Source organism: Phlebotomus papatasi, chromosome 1 (assembly GCF_024763615.1).
Source record: "Phlebotomus papatasi isolate M1 chromosome 1, Ppap_2.1, whole genome shotgun sequence".
In the NCBI taxonomy this organism is placed as follows: Eukaryota; Metazoa; Arthropoda; class Insecta; order Diptera; family Psychodidae; genus Phlebotomus; species Phlebotomus papatasi.
The window spans coordinates 72,394,624-72,417,788 of NC_077222.1; the positions used below are offsets into that span (position 1 = coordinate 72,394,624).

The 23,165-nt window shown below is 34.2% G+C and overlaps 1 protein-coding gene and 1 long non-coding RNA gene across 2 annotated transcripts in view; one reads left to right on the forward strand and one right to left on the reverse strand.

Annotated features, from left to right (window-relative positions):
* The window catches only part of LOC129800736 (soluble guanylate cyclase 88E), a 53,858-nt gene extending 34,566 nt beyond the window's left edge, over nt 1–19,292 (forward strand). The window contains exons 4-12 of the mRNA XM_055845351.1: nt 788–1,275; nt 4,589–4,712; nt 6,113–6,375; nt 6,972–7,176; nt 7,283–7,562; nt 12,515–12,742; nt 12,818–13,120; nt 17,393–17,678; nt 17,781–19,292. Of these exons, the coding sequence (XP_055701326.1) occupies nt 788–1,275; nt 4,589–4,712; nt 6,113–6,375; nt 6,972–7,176; nt 7,283–7,562; nt 12,515–12,742; nt 12,818–13,120; nt 17,393–17,678; nt 17,781–18,099 (2,496 nt within the window). The 3' untranslated portion in view covers nt 18,100–19,292. The remainder of the gene's footprint in view (nt 1–787; nt 1,276–4,588; nt 4,713–6,112; nt 6,376–6,971; nt 7,177–7,282; nt 7,563–12,514; nt 12,743–12,817; nt 13,121–17,392; nt 17,679–17,780) is intronic.
* Nucleotides 13,158–14,166, reverse strand: LOC129801504 (uncharacterized). The gene is made up of 2 exons (XR_008751700.1): nt 13,415–14,166; nt 13,158–13,342 (listed from the first exon to the last, which is right to left on the reverse strand). It is a non-coding gene; the product is annotated as an uncharacterized LOC129801504 (long non-coding RNA).
* Nucleotides 19,293–23,165: the final 3,873 nt, after the last annotated feature.

Genomic DNA, 23,165 nt, shown 5'->3' on the forward strand with positions numbered 1-23,165 from the left:
AGTACTGCAGGGTAAAATTAACATTTCCGGAATGTTATTTTAACTTTTTCGGATTTCTCTCAGTGAATGTAACCCAACAGCTCAAAATAGCCCCACCTCACCCTAATGGTGCTATTCCAACGTAAACCTGAATGTTTTTTCGTACTTTACTGTTCTCAAGTTCTTCTAAATAATCGACTTTTTTGTGTTGGTTTCTGTTATGACTGTTTGGTGATTTTAGAACACAGCGAAGACTGAGGAAAACAGTCGAGACAGGAACCACCACAAAAAAAAGTCAATAAGGAAAAAGCACTTAAAAACAGTAAAGTGCTAAAAAATGTTCATTTTCGATTGGATTTATTAGGGTAAACATTAGGGAAATTTCAACAAAAATACAAATTTTACTAATTTCCTTTTGAATGAATAATTTATTCAAAAAAATATTGACCTTGTTTCAGAGTCAGGAATGTTTTATAGAATGTGTTACAATAATACGAAAATTAATACTCTCGATCAGGCTAACAAAACAGCTGCATCCTCATAGCTGTGATTATGAAAAAATCACAGCATAAACTTTGTAACATGGATGATACACAATTTGTTCTTGCATCTGACACATATAATATCTTATAATTTATTGAAGGCAATCTTCTTTGTTTCTGTTTTGTAATACATTTTACTATATATTTTTTGTTATCAATGCATAATATTAAACTCACAAAGTGCTTTGATTGCGCAATTAGATATAAAGAGAACAATTTCCATTCTAATATTCAATCATTTTTCATAAAACATTTTTTTTTTATAGATTCTGGGAGTAACAGAGAAGGAGTTTATGGATCAAATGGGTGTATTTTTCGTGAACTTTGTCAGTCAATATGGATACGATAGAGTTCTAAGTGTTCTCGGTCGACATATGAGAGATTTTTTGAATGGCCTAGATAATCTTCATGAATACCTCAAATTTTCATATCCAAGAATGCGGGCACCGTCCTTTATTTGTGAGAATGAAACTCGGCAGGGATTAACTCTTCACTACCGTTCCAAGAGACGTGGGTTTGTCTACTATACCATGGGACTGATTAGAGAAGTTGCACGACATTTCTATCACAAAGAGATGCACATTGAATTGGTTCGGGAGGAAATTCTCTTTGATACAGTTCATGTCACATTCCAACTTACATTCGATAATAGGGCTTTTACATTGGCCTCCCTGGCTATGACACGGGAAGAAAAACATCTACCCATCAGTGCATCAGTGTTATTTGAAATTTTCCCCTTCTGCATTGTTTTCGGGTGAGTACAATAATACAAAGTGTACAAATGCTTATTTACTAAATTTTCTAATTGAAAACAAAATTGTTCAAAATGTACAAAAAAACTTCCCAGAATCTTCAATCTAGCAAATCATTGCTTGGATTAACGATTTTTGTAATTTATTCCCCGCCTTTATCAACAATTCTTGTAAAATTGTGGAAAAAGGACAGATAATCCTAACCGGCTTATGTAGGTGAGATTCTTAACGTGAGCTAACTCGGAGTGCATGCAAATTCGATTTGGAGCTGAAGTTGGGAGACGCCATTCAGTTATCTTGAATCAAATTCGTGAAATTATACAAATTTTGTATTTAAACCAAAATATCAAGGATTTGGATGAACTGACAGAAAAGTGTTATATGGGTGAAATGTAGACCAGAATGTTCTCTATAATTTTGCCGTAGAACTTGAACTCATCGATTACTCAGAAGCCAAGATAAGCGAGGTTTTTTGTTTCTTAACTCGTTTTTTCATCCAGAGTGCCCCAAGTAGTCATTTGTTGAACTTCAACTATATCAAAGAATTGTTGTATTTTGCGGGACTTTCCATTTAAACCCCTATTTTAAGTGTCTTGGTGGAGTAGAGGCAGTCAAATTGGCATCTGAGTGATTTGAAAGCGTTATTATTGGAAAAATCAATTTTTTCACACTTAAACGGCAAAATCGGAGTGATAGCGTAGTCTGAGTGGAAAATGATGTATGGACGAAATGTAGAGACAAATGTGCTCTACAATTATGTTGAAGTAATCATCAAAATCGGTTCAGCGACATTCGAGATAATTGAGGTTATGTGATATTGAAATTAGTTTCTTGACTGTGGCGCCCCTGGTGTTGGTCCCACGAAGTTCAAATATTCTAGAAAGTTGTAGCATTTGGTGAGATCTTTCGTTTAAGCCCTCATTCATCAAAATCGGTCACATAGAACCGGAGATATGATTTTTTGAATTTCGTGAACTTTGACCCCTCATATCTCCGGTTCTATTAAAACCACAGCGCGCATACGCACCATTTTGGAAACGTCCTAGACTGGACTACAACATACTAAAATTTCATTAACTTGCACAATGCCGTTTTTGAGAAAAGTGACTTTGAATTTCGATGAATTTTGACGCTATCGCAGCGCCACCTGTGGTGACTTTTTGAACTTCCATCTGAAAGTGCTCATCGAGACGAAACCAAAAAGGTAAAATTTAGGTCGCTATGTTAATTAGAACCGGAGATAGAGGCCGGTCAATGTTCGAACTTTGACCCCTTATAGCTCGGGTCAGGGGTTATGGATCGACTTAAGGTTTTTTTTGTTTGATAGGTATAATCAACGGCTACAACATATTAAATTTTCAGCCCGATGCACAATGGAATTTTTGAGTTATTTAACTTTTAAGATTTAAAAATTTTCTTTTTAAAAAAAGCGCCCCTAGCGGTGGTTTTATGAACTTGCGATGTTAGAAGGGGAAGTGGCATTTCACGAGAGCTTTCCAAAAAGCCCTCACTTTTTAAATTCTGACAATTAGAACCGGAGTTATGGCCATTTTAAGAAATTTTTTTTGGACCCTTATAGCTCGGGTCAGGGGGGTCGGGGGACCTTAAGTTTGGTATTGATGGAAAGCTCTAAGGCCCAGCTATAACATACTAAAATTTGAGTCCGCTGAATGCCATAGGGGCGGAGCTATTGAGAAAACAAAAAAAGGGGGGTCTTCAAAATGGCGGAAGGAGGGGTGGGGGGTGGGGGGTCTATGCACCAAGTTGCAATTTTCACCCGATATATAACCTTTGCCGAAAACCGCAAGTCGATATCTTTTTTAGTTTAGGAGCTATTAAGCTCCAAAGAGCGGCCGGCCGGCCGGCCGGCCGGCCGGCCGGGAACGTAACTTAGCCACATATATATTCGGAATCAGGAAGTGGCGAAACACATTTTGGCCAAATTTGAGGTCGATCGGACGACATGAAATTTTGTTAGGATTATAGTAGGTGAGATTGTTAAGAATCTCACCTAATATATACACAAGAATTACTTATTTAGGCAACGAGCAAGTTACGACAAATGCTGATAAAAGTGACGATATGACAATAACATATAATATATTTCACAATCTTATACAAAAACACACAAGCTAAATTAAAAAAAAAATCATCACATATAAATAAAATATTTAAACTCAGATAAATTCTTTGATTGGATAGAGCTTTAAAAGTTTTGAATGTCTTTAAGTTCCAGCTAATCAGAGTGCATATTATAACACTGCAAGTCCAGGCACTATATTTAAATAGAGCTTAAAAATATAATACATAATATTTAAAATATACCATATTTTCGCTATTCGCAAGATAAAATTCTTTTAATTCAAACTTCAAACATATGATAGTATTCAATTTGAACAATTTTACACGATTTTAAATGCCTCTCAAGCTCTATCCGCTCGAGACAGTCAGAAAACGTGACGAGACGAGAATATATTATGGAATTAAATATGTAAATGTGAATAGATAAATTAATTCAATTTATAAGTTTTCCATTTTTGTCCCATTTGGCCAAATTTCTATAAGTGTCTTACGAAACTTTTTAATTTCCAAATATCAGATTTATCATAAAAATTACCAGTTTTCTATTAATTAAAGGCATTGAATAAATGAGCAGTAAAAAGTTAATATCGTCCAAATTTTGGCAAAGGGAAAATAAAGGGTTTTTCACTCTATATGGAACTATTTTAAATGTTAAATATATAAAATAGACCCATTTTTGTAAAGATTTAAGTTTTTTACTGACCATAATCAGATATTTTACTGCTCATTTTTAATTTTTTACTGCCCATTTTGAATTTTTCACTGCTCGTTTGTTTTTTGCCAAAATTTAAAAGATTCTACTGATTGGTGTTTTAATTAAGGCAAAAAACAAACGAGCAGTGAAAAATTCAAAATGGGCAGTAAAAAATTAAAAATGAGCAGTAAAATATCTGATTATGGTCAGTAAAAAACTTAAATCTTTACAAAAATGGGTCTATTTTATATATTTAACATTTCAAAACATGCCTTAAATTTTTAGAAATAACATGAAAATATTCATTTTTAAAAATCTAATGAAATAAACTAAAAGGACTATTTTATATGCAATACACTAATTTTTATTAAATATTTTCAAGACATTACTCTTTGTTATAATAGGGTTTTCGTAAACTTATAATAATACACAATGCAAGAGATAGTTATTAAGAGCTTTATACATATGAGATAATATGATGCAAGACAAAATTCTATTCAATTAATTCTATAATCCTATTTTACTAAACATCATTGCAGGTCCGATATGGTCGTACGGAGCATTGGAAATTCTCTTATGGTGATACTACCTGACATCGTAGGAAAGAAAATTACCAACTTGTTCGATTTAGTTCGACCTCTCATTGCATTTAAGTTTCAAACGGTAAATAAATACATTCTCTTTAAAACAAATAGGGTGAAAGGAACGTCTATTGACAGTTTAAGAACTTGTGTCAGCACCTATTGACACCCTACTCTGTACCATTTGGGATATGAAATTTGAACATCATTGTTTATAGTATAAGGTATATTACAGAAAAAACGTTATATTACTTATATTTTACTAGAAACATTAAATAATTTTCAACATTTTGACAAAAGTGTCAATAGGGGTTCCCTTTCGAACAGACGTTCCTCCGACCTTACCTCATAAACGTTAAACTTGTTGTAAGAGTCTCTGACTGAGTCACAGAAAATCACTAGAAGAAAAACTAAAATAACAAACTTTTATGAAAGATTTGATTTTTTTTATTTTTTAATATTTTCATATTTATTCCACGAAATTATACTAAATTATAAATATACCCCTATTTAAAAATTCAATAAACAAAATTTTAAAATCTAAAAAAATCTAAAAATCTAAAAATTTTAAAATGTAATAGAAGATTGAAATTAATATAATAATTAAAAATATTCATCTGTAAATAAAATATGTGATTTTATTATTGATTTGTATTAAATAAATATATTATAAACAAAAATTACTAGAAAAATGTAAGTGAAGCATGTATTGACTATGAAGATTGGTTCGTCACCATAAAATAAAATGATTTTTCGAAAATCATTCGTTGTCTTTTACCAGTAAAGTGAAGTAATTTAGAACCATTTACAATTTGGGACATTTGAGATTTTCTCTTTTTTCAGATGAGCAAAGAGAAAATAAAGACCGCGAAATAGAAGAAAAAGACGATTAAGAAGAAAAGGAACTGATTTTCTTCCTTTTGAATCTCTTAAACAGTGAGAAAATCTCAAATGTCCCAAATTTTAAATGGTTCCAAATTACTTCATTTTACGCTAATTGTTTTTTCCCAAAATATCTTGTATTAGTTACCAAAGAAAAGCATGTTGCAAAAGATAATTCGTCAAAAGCGACAACTATTTTTCAAAAAATCATTATATTCTAGGGTGACAATCCAACTTTCAGGGTTGATTATGCTTCACTTACCATAGAGATATAAAATCTCATACAATCTATGTTCTATTTTGAAGAGATTTATTGAGCTACCAATTAAAAATTTATGGCTTTAATAACATAGTTGATTGATTATTTGTTTATTATTCTGAACCTCTTGGCCATTCTGGTTTAGTAAAAAAAAAAGAGCAAATAAGTATATTAATTTTCGAACTCAAATAGAAAGCTATACATATATACATTATTATATAAAGTAGACCTTTCCAAATTGAAAAACTCAGCAGAAAACTTCTGAAATAGATCCGACGCAAAGCAGTGAAGTTTAGGGGTTACAAGATTTTGAAGCAATTGACAACATTTATTTTTAACAGATTCTAAATCGTACAAACAACATATTTGAATTGGTCACTGTGGAATCACTCATGGACCGACCTGCCCTGATGGACCAGAAGGACTCAAGCAACACCGACGAAGAATTGGAAAATGAGAAAAATTTACGTTTGAAAGGACAAATGATTTATATGGAAAACTGGAGAATGATAATGTTCCTGGGAACACCTGTGATGCCTGACCTAACATCCCTCATCAACACTGGACTGTACATAAATGATCTTAGTATGCATGACTTTAGCAGGTAAGAATGTGTGGAATTTGAAATAAATATCTGCAATTTATTTCAAGAAGCATAAAATGTAATGATAAGGGATAGACGGGCTAGATTTTACAGGTATGATTTTTATTTATGCTCTGAAAAAGGTTGTTCCGTTTTACAAAAAAAAAATACCAAGAATGATTTATTTAAAATTTAACACATTTCGAACAACAACCAAAAATAACACTATTTTATTTTCCGATTTTATTAATTCGTGTTAAAATTTTTTGAATTTTCTCAATAAAAATATTAGGCGTCTTTATAATAATGTTATCTTCATATTTCAAATCCGTGATAAATTTTCGAACAAAACAGCTTGTATTTGATTTACTACACTATCCTTAACTTTATTAAATAAAGCGATCAAAATCATGTAAAATCACATAATTCATAAAGATACCTATTGATATCTTGTACGATTTAAAAAAGATAAAACAGAAAAAAACAGTAATAAAAAAATCAACACCCCGTTTTTGCCCGGTTGTTCCATTTGACACGTGCTTGAGACTCTGAGAATTTAATAGACATTCCGTTGAACACTTAAATTTAATTGCGTTTAATTTTGTTACAAATTTAAGAGATTTAATGCTGGCTGGTACCCAGCAGTCTGTTGAGTTGAAATTGGCCCTGGATCAGGAGCAGCAGAAATCAAAGAAACTAGAGGAATCCATGAGGAAATTGGATGAGGAAATGAGACGCACCGATGAACTTCTATATCAGATGATACCTAAGCAAGTTGCTGATCGATTGCGACGTGGAGAGAATCCAATTGATACATGTGAAGTAAGTGAAAGTGAAAACCACCCCTCAGAGAATTTTGATTCTCTGTTATCTCTAAAACGATAATTACATTAATTTACCACCCCCTAATGCCCCCCCCCCCAAACAGATGTTTGACTGTGTGTCTGTGCTCTTCTCCGATGTTGTCACCTTCACGGAAATTTGCAGCCGAATAACACCCATGGAAGTTGTCTCCATGCTTAATGCCATGTACTCAATCTTCGATACGCTCACGGAACGGAATGGCGTGTACAAAGTGGAAACCATAGGGGATGCTTATATGGTGGTTTCCGGAGCTCCAGAAAAGGAACCCAATCATGCGGAGAAAGTATGTGACATGGCACTCGACATGGTCGATGCGATTCAGGACCTCAAAGATCCATCGACAGGTAATGTTACCTTTTAACAACTTTTTCCCATAGGGTTAAGTCATACCTACAGCCTACATTAAACACATCCGCCCATAATTCTGGGACTTTTTGTCCAAGTAAGAGAAAGTGTCCATGCTTTGCACGATCCCAAACTTCATAATGGCGAAATTTTTCCTATGTTTTTCGATAAATGTGACTTATCGCACCCATATTTTAAAAACTAGGGGGAAGTGTCCTGTTTTTAAAATATATAGCGGAGTCACATTTATTCAGCAGAAACAAAGGAAAAATTTAGTCATTATGAAGCTTGGAACCGTGCAAAGCAGGGGTACTTTCCTCTACAACATTTTTTTTAAAGTTCAATTTGATCAATTAGACTAAATGATTAATACAGGATCTTAATTTATTCTTTTGAAATGAATGAAGTCCACGTATTCAATTCCTTTTAAAGGGTCTCAAAAATGTTGAAATAACCCTAATCAAATTTTCTATTGAATATTACGTTTTTCATCATTATTCTTAGTCAACTTTTTAAGTAAAAGAAAGAGGTACTTCTCGCAAGCAAAGCTTTGGAATAATAATAATAATGCTGGCACAACATTCCATGAAGGAACAAGACTTTCCTACAAGGGGATTTCTAGACATGCAATATTATTTTTTCTTGTGCGAGATGAGATTGTCAGTCCCGTGCCCGTAGAATAAAGTGCAGTGAAGCTCACAGGATGCAATCCGAGCTCCGAACACCTTTAACGCCAGAAAAATTCCTGGTGACCTAAAGGGGATTCGAACCCGGGACACTTGCATCATAGACCGAGTGCTCTACCACTTGACCCATTGAGTGCCAAAAGCTTTTGAATAAGCCCTATAATTTTTTTTATAAAAGAATGAAGTACTCAATCCCACATGGAATCAAATACAATGAAGCTCACTGAATGCAATTTGAATATCTTAAATATCAGTAAAAAAAAAGTAAGAATTTGAACTTGGAACATTTCAATTCAATTCAATTTATTCAATCTTTAGGAACATACAGTTCAGAAAGAGTGTACTAAATAGTGGAGTCATTCAGGCTGTTTACAGTAATAAGATGTGGAAGAAAAGATAGAGCAAAACAGAATATTAATTATATCTCGATTTGAGAAGACTTCTGATAGTATCTCCAGCAGCGACGGACAAAAATTACCATAAAATATATTCTACTATAATTCACTATAAAATATATTCTACTATTTTCAATCCCTTATTGGAGAAATACCTTCTAGCTATAACCCATGACACTACCCTATACCTCTACTTTGAGAAGAATATGTCAACATTTTAGATGAGTTTCCTCAAAAACGGATACGCATGAATAGACAACATGTCTTATATGAACTTTTGGGATACATTATTATCTTAAAGCTTCTTTGTGTTTGTTTATTCTGCACACTTTATCCTCTTTACTCTACAATCGCACTTTGCGACTTCAGAATATTACGATAATATTGTTGTATAAACTGAAATTTCGTCTTGAAATTAATTCTCGTACATAATAGTAGAAAATTTTGGCAAAAAATGTATTTAAATTTCCAATAATTTAAATATAATTTTAAAATAAAATACCATTTGGAAATATTAAAAAAAATGAATATTGAAGCATTCAGCGATTTTTATTAGTACTGTACTTTTACTATTAAATTCATGAACTAGATATAGCGTTTGTGAATTAGTTCAACAATTTCATGGAACAAGTCTAAAATGACCATGACTCAAGTCAATAAAAATTAATGGAGTTGATTCACTGTGAGAGAAATCCGAAAAAAGTTAAAATAACATTCCGAAACTGTTAATTTTACCGTGCAGTATTGATCCAAAATCGGTGTAAATATTACCCTTTTTTAGGTGTATTAGGGGTTAAAGTTACCCTTTTCATGTTAATTTTACCCCTAAAGAGGTGTAAAATTAACATTAAAAAATGTTGATATATTTTTACACCTAAAAGTGTTAAAGTTCTGACGAAAAGAAGTTAATCGCACCCCCATTTTTTTCTCAGTTACTAATATTTTAAACGTCAATATTGTTACGGCTTTAATAACCTCGACACCCTGGCTATATGAGAACTCGACGCAAGTGGACTTATTCCCCAATAATTTCCAGCTAAATTAAAGAATGTAGAGAAATTGACAATTAAACTAGCATTTATTTCCCTTATTAGTAACTTTTAAATTGTAACAACGAAGGTGGTCTCAACATGCTTTTTCTCCCGCCGTCGACGTCTCCTCCTTCGGCGTCGCTTTCCACCCCGGACTGACTTCTCGCTTTTAGCTAAAGACAAGGTGAGTGGCAGCTCCTCAATGGCAATGTCGCCAGAGACAACCACACGCCGATTGGACAGCACACGCCGAATGTCCCCAGGCAACGGGAGATCCTCGAGGGGCGGAGATACCCGATTCTGGCCCCCACGGCCAGCTCCGCGGGCGTCTCGGCAAGGGCGTCGACGCTGTCTCCGGGGGCGGCGGCTCCGACTCAGGGTGCCGCTGTTCCGAGACCGTTGCAGGGTTCGAGGCTAATGGGACCGGTGCAGATCCCCCGCAAACGCCCCTGGAAAGTGTTGGCAAACCCCGAACCGGTCCAAGTACAGTACCGCCAGGCCAACCCCAGCACAGACAAGGCCTCTCCACGACCGTACACGGCCACCACAGAGATCCGGAGTATTCGTGTTCCCCTGGGAACACAATGGGGGAGGTAGCTCTCGAGACTAATCCTCTGGACACGGTAGACTTCTCCTCTGTCGTCTTTTCCCCTGAAGAATTCGGAAGTTGCTCTGGTACAGTCCCGGTGAAGGGCTGAACGTCTTTGACTGCGTTTTCCTCTTCTCGATGCGCCTCAGGTGATGGCGTGAGTGAGAAAACCAGCTCCACTCCCGGAGTTAATGAAATCCGATCCTCCACAGGAGATCCCGTGATCCCTTGTAGGTTTAGTACCTCAGGCTGAACCTCTTCTACAGTTTCCGGGCGCTTTGGCGGTGTGAAAGTCGCTTTAATGACGGGGCTCGTGGCTACCCACTTCCTTCTCTCTCTTTGTGCCCTTTCTCGTTCCCGCTGCCTTTGTGAATTCACACAAGCGGATCTTCCACTGGGAACTCTTTCCTTCTCTTTCTCCCTTGGCAACGGGGGAGGGCGTTTTGAGTGCACTGCCACCTCCCGTCGGCTGTCGCAATGATCGGGGTGCCTCAGCAAATTCTCTCTCCGCTCCTCCGATCGTCTCCGGATGTATTCCTGTAGCCGGATTGCTCGTCTGTCTCGACGAGAAAGCCTGTCCATGGACACTCCTGCTTCACCCAAAGATTGGGGACCACTGGAATCGCGGGGGAACTCACCCCGAATACCTTCTGCAGTCACACGTGAGGAACCTTTGCAGGTTATGACTTCTTTTCCGGGACTTCTGGCGCTACGCTCAGGGCCCAGATGGCAAGCTTCACTGCCAACTCTAATACCATCATATGACAAAATACAACACTCTTTTAGGTGTTGGGCCTGCGACTTTCTCTCCCGAACTTTAACCTGAAGACGAAAAGTCTTTTATCTTCATATTCCGGGGGTGCTCACTGGATAATGACCCACCTGATTCTCTAGTTGAATCTTCTGCATATTTCACTCACAGCATTATCCTCGAAGGTAGTTCAGTATTCTCACAAACTTGACAAATTACCTTGGCAATTCCCACCTTCTATGGGCATAAGGGAGACAGAACGATCAGAAAGATCCACTCAGTAAACAAAACAATGTCACACTGACAGCGAAAATATCCCAATTTACCATGTCCTACAAAAATATACCACCACCAGCGCCATCTGACAAAAATGTCAGTGGATGAGGGAGACTGAGCACAGTGGCGTAGGGTGCTCAGACCCTTCGATCGTAACAATATTTTTTGTTTTACCAAAATCGATTTTATTATTTAGAGTAGTCCTACTTCAAGAACATGCAAGAATGAAATATTTCCCTCAACTTAATATAAAATATATCAAGGACTAGTAAAAGATAATATAAGCGTTCAAAATAAGATGAAACGGCTCGACTTTACATTTTTCTAGAATCTTTTTCAATCGATTTATGAAAATGCATATTACAAGAACTTATTATCAACATCTTTAACAATAAATACAATAAAACTTGGTCAAATTTTCCAGAAAAAAATTTACTCTAAAGTTTCCATTGAGTTCATCCACTAAATGAATTAATTTAGAAAGCGGCAAGCATTATTCTATTAGAAAACGAAAAGGAGAAATCTTTCTCCTGAACACTGTTTTTAGCACTATTGTTCTCAAGTGCTTCTGTATTACCGACTTTTCTTTGTGTTGGTTCCTGTCTCGACTGCTTGGTGATTTTCTAGACAGTCTCGACACGAACCAACACAAAGAAAAGACGATAATGTAGAAGCACTTGAAAACATGTTCATTTTTCATTGGAATAGTACCATTATTCAAGATTTTTTTTAACAAAAAAATATATTAACTATTCCAAATAAATATCTCAAAAATAATTAAATTCGTTGGTCTTTTTAAAGTAATAAGTATGTACACTGATTTTTTTTTAATTTTCTCATACAAATTTCTTTAGTCTTCATTATATTATTTCTGAAAGAATTTGTTGGCAATGTATAAACTTTCTGAAAGTGATAAAATAAATTAACGTTTCCACTTACTTGAAAACTTTTCAGGCCATTGTTTTAGATATAACTGCAATGATAATAAGTATGTTTGAAAAGTTTCGGGTGTCAGTCATTATTACTAACTATCCTTTTCTTGATAAAACTCTCCGCAACAAAAATGTACGTTAAATATTTTTTATAGTCATAACTTACCCTGAAAAAACTTTCGTGAATTTATTTGAAATTGTTTCACTGCACAAAGTTATTGGTGAAAATTTTATTGCTATTTCTCATAAAGCTATTAAACTTAAAGTTGAAAATATTTCCATGATTCATAGGTTCTCATCTGAAAATCCGCGTTGGAGTCCATTCAGGAGCAGTTGTAGCGGGAATTGTGGGTTTAAAAATGCCCAGATATTGTCTCTTTGGGGACTCAGTGAATACAGCATCACGCATGGAATCCACGAGCTTGGCTATGAAAATCCACATATCAGAGTCCACAAAGGCATTCTTAGGACCAAACTACAAGATCTCAGAGCGTGGAGAGTTGGATGTCAAGGGCAAAGGTTAATTGGATTTTTTTTTTGTTAAACCGTTGGCTAATGATAAATTAATTGGTGACAATTGTATGTCATCGGCAGGGAATATGAAGACATATTGGCTGGAAGAGCGAGAGCACAGAAAGCCATTGACGCCAAATCTACAGGGGAAGGATCTCATGCTGGCTCTATCTGCGCCCCATTCCCTCGTCACAACACCCAGGCGCCCCTCCTACCACGACCGACGCGTAAGCATCCCAATGTCGCCGAAGAAGGAACCCTCTACTCCCACATCTATAATTCAGGAAGTTGGAAGGGTCTATTCACCTATCACCTTCCAAGATGTTGCAAGGCGTAGTATCGCCGGATCACCTGTGAGGAGTATCCTCAGTGGAAAAGCAAGAGGTTCTTAACACATAAGATACACACATTACCACAAAACTACATGCACTGATTCTTTATTAAAATTTATTTTAATCAAAATAAATTACTGATAAATTAGTAGTACAGGATTTGCCCATAATTAAACCAGAACACAGCATATTTTATCATCTGGACAATCAGTTTTACCAGCTTGTACGTTTGGATGGCATTGATCCATACACGCTCCATAGACTAAGCTGCATTCTGTTGCACAATAAAAATTATAAAGTATCTTCTCAAGTTGATTTTTCATCACATTTTAATAAATGTACTCACGAGGTGTTTCTACAATTTCGTAAGTGTCAGTATCGCGGTAAGGCGATCCATTTGCGACCACAATAAAAATCGTTAGAATTAAAGTAATTTTAAATATGTTAATCATGTTATAGCCGTCTGTACTTGGCACTAAAATGAACTTGAATAAACCAGAAAGACTGAATTTAATTCACAGTGAAATTGACTGTTATCACTTAAAGTATTTTGCGATGTCTGATGACTTGTATGAGACTATTGCTTATATACCCAACAATTTTTATTTATATAGTACAAAAAAGTTAATGGCACTGTCGTGCTCCACATGTCGCTGTTTTTTTTCTAGATATTCACGCAGTAATAGAATAAACACAATAAACACCTTTATGATAAATACCTACCCTTATGACCTTTCTTAAACATCCAAAGTTTCAAGGAATTTGATCAAGGAATAAGGGGAAACAAAAAAATATATTGAAATTTTAAGTCAACTTAAGATTTAAAATATTTTTCCTTAAAGAAGGTATCAATTTTGACGTAGGGGAGACTGGGGTAAAAAGTCACAAATCGAAAATTTCAAAATTCAGTATCTTCCAAGATAAATAAGATAGTGGTTTAATTTTTTTTTCTACAGATAGCTTCCATAGACCTTCTTCGATGTTGTATGTTTCTTAGAATTCGAACAAGGAATTTAGAAAACAAAAAATATCAAAATTTTTAGCCCTATTATTGAAATATTTTCCTTGAAGAATATATCAATTATTACCTACTTATTATTCAAAATTTATGCACTGATTGTTATTTCCTAAATGTCTTGGATTCTTTGAATATGAAGCCGCTATATATTGTAGAATTTTACAAAGATTCTTATCTCAATAAATCTTTTTATTAAGAACGACCACTCGGGGTAAAAAGTAACAAAAGGTATGGAGCAAAGGCAAGAAAAATCGAAACAATTTATGGTGTCTCACAGTCTTTTGTGTGTTTTTTTTCTAAAATAGCTTGAAAATCGTTTTATCGTGCAGATAGAGAAAACGGTGTTTTCCAAAAGTGTAGAGGAATAAATTTCCTATGAAAATATGTTATCTAGGATTTTTTTTTTTAATTTTTACGGAATCCCGTAACAAAGCGAATCAAAATGTGATAACATCCCATGCCTAATACTATTTGCCCCAGCATTTTTGAGAATGGTCAAAATATTACCTTTTAGAAAACGGCTCGATAAATGTATTTTCTTACAAAATAGAGGAAAATTACTTTCACAAAGTTGTAGAGCGGTAAATTTCCTATAAAACTGTACTTATTAGAAATTTCTGGGGCATTCAAGTAGTTTGTAAAAAGATAAAATATCCGTTTTGTAACTTTTTGCCCCAGTCTCCCATACTTATTTTCTAAAATAGATAAATTTATTAGTGCTCTCAAAATAATGCGGAACCACTGAACGAATCTGTTGCAAATTTTAGAAACATTGTTCGGACGACTGAAGCTTCGAGAAATTAATTCTTTTCGAAATATTTCTAATAAATTTGATCCGTTATAATATTATATTTTAAATACCTAGTTCGATGCTTCAAAATGTATGAAAATAGTCATAGGTCAAATCCCTTAAGAACATAGAAAAAAGATTGAGTTGTTCGAAACTTGTGTCGTCCGAAGGTAGGGCGCTTTTCCTTATGTCAAGGATAAAAGACTTTTCCTAAATACTAGCGCAAATCAATTATCGTCAGTCGAACCATTGACTAGGCTGGACTACGCTGCGATGCGACGCGTCGTTTGCAAAAAATACAGATGCAAAAAATGCAGATAGCTCAGTTACTGATTCAACCGATGATATATTCTCTTCAGAACCTTTTATTACGTTTTCCGAAAGCTATCTGTAAGGTAAAAAAACGTCCTAGCTTTGCGGAATGCTCGAACTTACGAGATAGAGCTCTCCGTGAATTGCTTTTTTTCACATGGCCTTTTGGTGCTTACTGGTCTACTAGAGATTAAATTGATTCAAAAAATTTCAAAATCGAAAATTGGTAAAGAAATAATCGTTCTAAAATATTCTGGCATGAGTTACATGCATACGAATAAACAAAAAATGTAAATACGAGAAAGTTAAGTTATTTACGGTTATTTAAGCAATTCACTACTAATTGCAAGACCTTTCCAAAAATATCCAAATTTAACCAAATTCAAAAATTCAAGATAGGGGAAGCGCGCAACCTTCGGACGATTTATGTTTCGCATAATTCAATTTTTTTTAGAGTGTTATAAATGAATTTGGCCCATTATAATATTATATTTTAATAGCTAGTCCAATGTCTCAAATTTTCAGAAAAGGACTATGGTCAAACCCATAAGGACCATAGAGAAAAAATTGAATTGTTCGAAGCTTGAGTCATCCGAACCTAGTGTGCTTTCCCTTAATGTTTTTTTTGTCGTCTGGACGAAATATTCACGTGGACCACCTCCAAAACATGTCCAAAAACAAGAGAAACCGTAAGAGTCATAATAGAAAAAAACCTTCACAGAATATTTTATCCAGAATTTAGGATTACTGTAACAACTGTAACAGTCATGACGAGTAACAACTACATAAATTCCCAATCCTCGCAAAATACCGACAGGTTTTCATTTGAATATTCGATTAAAGTCGTTAAAATAGTCTCCCATCTTTGTTCTATAGATAAAAATGTACGGCACCTGTTAAAGATTCAAATAAATTGCAATATTTTTTTTTGTGTTGGAAAATCTGTGTCAAAGACTTGTACGACTGTATTGCGCCTATCCATACACGCTCTAAGAGTCGCATTACATAATGTTCATGACACAATAAACTAAAGATCATGAAATGTTTTATCATGTTAGTTGCATTTATCACACTTCAAATAGATACTTACAAGGTGGAATAGAGTAGCCAGTGCACTAGATATTAGTAATAAGGTAATACATTAGCCATTCCAACCAAAATCGTTACAATTAAATTAATTTTAAATACAATAACCATACGTATTAAAAAAAAAAAAGATTTCACAGAAAAAATATGTCGTAAAATTATTCGTAACTTCAGCCCTTTCTATTCTTTTGACAGCAACTTATTGTCGTGTTTCATCAATTATTTATAGTCTTTCGCGATTTTTTAGTATAAAAATTCGAAATTTGAAAAGTTATTTAACTGTAAAACGAGACACTTTAGGAGAATCAAACTTCTTGTCTTGACTTTGGTTGGTACCTAATCTTCCAAGCAGGATTTTATTTTCAAAAAAAAAAAAAAAAAATCGTAGGTTATGCATGCGTGGAACTGCCCCACTCTGCCTTATACCCTAGACACACTTAGGACTTAAACCGAGAGACGGGTTAGTCAGAAAATTATGAATCTGATCATTATTTTTATTATACTTACGTAACGGCGTAATCACACTTGCACATTAAAATTTTAATGTGATTCACATTAATTGTCCCTTGTGAGCGTCCAAATATGTTATTTGTATCTTTGAGTCACGTAATATTTGAGGTTTTTCTATTTATTGATAAAGAAGTAGACTTGGTCTGCAAAAATAAGTTTAAATTTACCTAAAGCATAAATATTTTCACATTAAAAAACTAAAGAGAAAATCGCATTAATTTTTCGCATTAATGCTATAAATCAATTTATATCAAATTTTGCGGGCCAAGTCTACCTTTTTATCAACAAATAGATCAAATTTTGAATATAAAATGATTCAAACACACAAATTACGCATTTGGACACTCATCAGCGACAATTAATGTGAATCATATTAAAATTTTAATGTGCAAGTGTGATAACACAGTAAAGCTGTTTCTCAATAAGCCGAAAGTGTGTGTAAGGCATTATGTTTACAAAACGCATAATGAAGTTTATACTTTGAAAAATATAAACGAATTTAGAGCTGTACAAAAAATTAAAGAGAGAAAGTGCATGTATTCTTGTGCTAGTTACTCTCTTATGCCGCACGGAAGGGTGAAATTAATTAAAAATTCTGTTAATTGCAGAATCTCGCTCCAATTCTACTGGCCATGTTTTTATGCACAGTCCAAGCGACATGTTTGGTTCCCTTATAAGCGACACTGAGGACTTCTTTGAAGACCTACAAACCCACCGAGCTCAATCACCTCCATCTCCCAGAAGTCTCTATCAGCAGCGTCTGTCTGCATCAAAAGTGAAACCACGACGTCCAACATCAAGCCAATCGGCTGATGATGAACTGACCAGTGGTCAAAGTTCAGTTCTCTCAACACCCGCCATTGCTGAAGAGTCAGCAGATAAAAAGAATGCAATGTAAGACAATAAAATGTTCAATAAAGTATGCAGCATGTGCCAAAGACTTCATCTCTTTCATTTTGTCTCTTCTCACTCTCTATCTTTCTTTATCTCAAACAGGACACTGGACATGTCTAAGAACACACGAAAGGGTGGAACAAATCTCACACAGACAAAAACACTCGAACAGTTAGATAAGATGATGGAGGATTTTCTGGATTCCGACATTCCAGGACTCTGTCCATTGAGTTTTGCACCACCCCCAAATTCGCGATCAGATGGAAATCTGTGCGCTGTTAAGTCCCATTCTCACTCCAGGCGTGTCCCCAACAGCCAGAGCTTCAGTCTACACAACAAGGATCATCAATGTTGTTCGAGCTACAATCACCATCAAAATGGTCGGCATCGGATACACTCCAATGCCTGCAGCATTATTTAATGAACACAAAACATTGCAATCGAGTAGATGAGGAAGACACTGCCTTAGGGACTCTTTAGGACACATCTCATCACTCTAACCACTGTTGCGTGTATCTCAACCCATCCATCCAATCACTCAAACTTGACCATCAGAATCAGAGAATTACAACGCAGGTGCATTTGATCAACAGGAATTTCATGACAATAATTGGATTACCATACTAACTCAATATCAAACCCCCATCCATTTGAAAACAATCCCAAAGAAGTTATCATTATACGGTTTGAGATAATTCCTGGAATTTCCACATGGCTTCATCAACCCACATACAATGGGGAAACATCCAAATTAGCGTAGGAGGAAATTGCCAAAGAAATGATTCAAACCAAACCATCAACCACAGGAAGTGATTACAAAAGGGACGTTCCTCATATAGAATAAAAGAAATGCTGAATCGATTTGGCATACCATGAAATTGAAAAGCACAAAAGGGGAAAAAAATCCAAGACCCATCAGAATATCAATTAATCCCGGTCAGTGTTCTTGGATTAAGACTGAAAAAAAAACACAAAACATCTCGAAAAAAGAACGTCGGGATTTGAAATCTCAAAATGGCAAAAGGAATGCGAGAGAAGCGAAGTGTTTGAAATTGGAGCTACTCATCCTGAAAGCTTTGCGTTAGAATTCCCCAAGTGGAAAGCAAATGATGGACAAATTGGATTACATGTCAGAACTTTTTACAACACATTCTTATCCTACGCTTTCTTCTCCTTTCTATACCTACCAGCTGTACCCCCAAACACTGAACTTACTTTACAAGTCATATATTTGGACATTGTATTCCAAAATATATCTAAACTTTAAGTGAATTTTAATGTCACTCTACCTTCCAAAAATTACAGAAAGTTATTTAGGGACAAGTCGGGCTGTTCAGACCTCAAAACGGAGGAATAATTTCTAATATCTGAATTTACTCTTTAATATTGACGTAAGCAGCTAAACCGTAATGTTAAATTCTTTGGGACAATAATATTATACAGTAGACTCTCGATAATTCGGCTCTTTTAAGATCGGGCTACTTTTTAATTCGGACAGCAGTTAAATTTGAAAAAAGTTTGTTGACATTTTTCAAGTTAGTTTGATTATATCGAATAAAGCAAATATGCTAAAATTTGCCATGCTTTGTATCAGATGTGATATGATTCTGCATTATTAAGGGACTTTCGTGAAATTTACAATTAATACAGTGGTGGAAATAAGTATAATTCCACTCAATAAATTTAGCACTAGAGTATTTATTTTTGACCAATTTAAGGTTAATATCTTTTAATAATTTAATTTTTGACAATAATTAATGAATTAAATTCCATTTTATAAAATTTTAGATTAACTCTTTCGCGTCTTTAGGGTCATATATGACCCTAAAGACGCGAAAGAGTTAAACACTTTCCTCACGATATTTGAAGAAAAATTAATCTAAAATTTTATAAAATGGAATTTAATTCATTAATTATTGTCAAAAATTAAATTATTAAAAGATATTAACCTTAAATTGGTCAAAAATAAATACTCTAGTGCTAAATTTATTGAGTGGAATTATACTTATTTCCACCACTGTATTAATTGTAAATTTCACGAAAGTCCCTTAATAATGCAGAATCATATCACATCTGATACAAAGCATGGCAAATTTTAGCATATTTGCTTTATTCGATATAATCAAACTAACTTGAAAAAAGTTTGTTGACATTTTTCAAGTTAGTTTGATTATATCGAATAAAGCAAATATGCTAAAATTTGCCATGCTTTGTATCAGATGTGATATGATTCTGCATTATTAAGGGACTTTCGTGAAATTTACAATTAATACAGTGGTGGAAATAAGTATAATTTTTCTTCAAATATCGTGAGGAAAGTGTTTAACTCTTTCGCGTCTTTAGGGTCATATATGACCCGGGGAAAAAAGTTTCTTTTTGGCTATTTACATTAATTGAAATCTAACTGGAGTCTTGAGAAAATGAACCAAGAACCTTACATCCTTCTATTATGATGTCGTGCACGAACAGATAGATTTCAATTAATGTAAATACCCGAAAAAAACTTTTTTCCCCGAGTTATGACATTACCCTAAAGACGCGAAAGAGTTAACGAACGAAAATAGAGGAAAAAATAATGTTTTTTTGGCGATGTATCTTAAAACCTAAGAAAAATGACTAGGTCCTATCAGATAATTCTCAAGTTTGTCAATATATCTGCCATACATGCCTCTTAAGGTACTCCAAGAGTCGATAGTCTTCTGTTGTTAGAGGCCAAAAAAAACTTTGCCTCTAACAGTGTTGCTTTTTAATGGAAAAAAGGACTTTTCCGCCAAAATTTGATTGTAAAACGATGCTTTCTGTTTAGTCTGGTTATGTGCTAATGGTTTTGTATCAAAATCGCATTCATAAGTGACTTTGGGTCATCGTCGCATCAAAACTAAAAATTAATACAAAAAAGGCTTTTAACAGTTTGATCAACATGACATGTTTTACGCTATTTGAGAGTTTCAAAATTACTTTTTCAGACAAAAAACAAGCGAAAGCAAGATCTATCATTCATTTTTATGCAAAAAAAATTACTTTAAAACTCTAAAATAGCGTAAAACATGTCATGTTGATGAAACTGTTAAAAGCCTTTTTTGCAATAATTTTTAGTCTTCATGCGACAATGACCCAAGGTCACTTGCGAATGCCATTTTGGAATAAAAGTATCAGGACATAACCAGGTTAAAGAATAAGTATTGTTTTGCAATTAAATTTCGGCGGAAAAATTCTTTTTTTCCACTGAAAAGCAATACTGTTAGAGGCAGAGTTTTTTTGGCCTCTAACAACAGAAGACTTTCGACTCTTGGAGTACCTTAAGAAGCATGTATGGCGGATATATTGACAAATTTGATAATTATCTAATAGAACCTAATCATTTTTCTTAGTTCTTACGATCCATCACCACCAAGACTTTAATTTTTCCTTTATTTTTGTTCGTCAAATATTTTTCCCACGATATTTCAGCAAAAATTAATAAAGAACTTTATAAAACTGGACTTATTTTATTAATTATAGTTAAAAATAAAATTATTAAAAGATATTAACCTTAAATTGGTCAAAAATAAGTACTCTATCACTAAATTTATTGATTGGAATTATACTTATTTCCAGCCCAAAAAAACAAAATTCTATTATAATTCTAAAAATATTTAGAATAAAAAATCGAAATGACGATTTTTTATGTTGCCGTGAAAGGATGTAATGATCTTCATATGACTTTTTTTCGAGACTTCTTTTTTTGTTGAGTTTTTATAATGATAATGGGGTGGAATTATACTTATTTCCACCACTGTATGAGCATGTAGACTTAATATGAGTATGCAGGTGAACAAATAATCGTTGCATTTCAAACAATTTGATGCCCGAATTTCTCTCTAATTCGGGTAACATTTCGGTCCCAAATGCCTGAATTTAAGAGAGTTTACTGTATATATTTCATTATAATAATTCAGTTTTTCTAATTATAAGGTACACTAACGGCCAAAACATTAAATACACCCTTCGTAAGTTTAAATACACCTGGTTTGGACTAGGAGGACACTATAATATCCAGTTCTATTGACTGAAATAGTTTCATATATAAACCTAAGAACAGTTTTAAACAAGATTTGAGAAAATACCTGGGCTAAAAAATTTATAATTTTATGATCAGTCAAATATGAGCTATTTGGACAAAAATGCAAAAGTAGCCCCACATTCTAAAACTGATGTAATCTTTCAATAATCATTTAATATAAGCTAAATACTATTAGTAAATATTATTAAAAGACAGAAAAACTGAAAATAATGCCGAGGAAATATTTTTGGTACAGATTGTGGTCGATTTCAGGTGTGATGTGTTCTGAAAAGGTTTTCTTCTTTGAATATTAAAATTTCCAGCCTAATTCTACTTTTTCATATATTTTTTATTATTTTTCAAATTACTATTTATTATTGTTGCAATTTCATTTCTTTTCTTCCTTATTTTATTTAAATAAACATGAATAAAATCATCAAATTTAGTTTTCCTCGAAGAATCCTCCTTTAACTTTGAAAAACGCCTCACATATTCGAGGCATCCTGTTGATCAATTTGCTTAAAACGTCAGAAGGAACTCTGCCCATATATCCTGAAGTATTTCCACCAAGATTGGAACTGATGTCGGCGCCTTCTCTCGAACCATCTAGTCGACAAAATCCCAGAGAATTGCAATGGGGTTACAATCGGGTGATTGGGGTGGCCAATGCATGTGTTTAGGACCCTGCGTTTTTCTTTCTTAAGAAGGAAACCTCTACAAAGCTTCGAGGAATGCTTGGGATCGTTATCCTCTTAATAAACAAGCCCACGCCCAATAAGCCGAATGCATTGGCCACTCCAGCCACCAGATTGTAGCCTCATTGCAATTCTCTAGGATTTTCTCGACCAGATGGTTCGAGAGAAGGCGCCGACATCAGTTCCAATCTTGGTGGAAACACTTCAGGATATGTGGGCAGAGTTCCTTCTGACGTTTTGAGGAAATTGATCAACAGGATGCCTCGAATATGTGAGGCGTTTTTCAAAGTTAAAGGAGGATTCTTCGAGGAGAACTAAATTTGATGATTTTATTCATGTTTATTTAAATAAAATAATGAAGTAAAAGATATAAAATTGCAAAAATAATAAGAAGAAATTTGAAAAATAATAAAAAATATATGAAAAAGTAGAATTAGGCTGGAAATTTTAATATTCAAAGAAGAAAACCTTTTCAGAACACATCACACCTGAAATCGACCACAATCTGTACCAAAAATATTTCCTCGGCATTATTTTCAGTTTTTCTGTCTTTTAATAATATTTACTAATAGTATTTAGCTTATATTAAATGATTATTGAAAGATTACATCAGTTTTAGAATGTGGGGCTACTTTTGCATTTTTGTCCAAAAAGCTCATATTTGACTGATCATAAAATTATAAATTTTTTAGCCCAGGTATTTTCTCAAATCTTGTTTAAAACTGTTCTTAGGTTTATATATGAAACTAT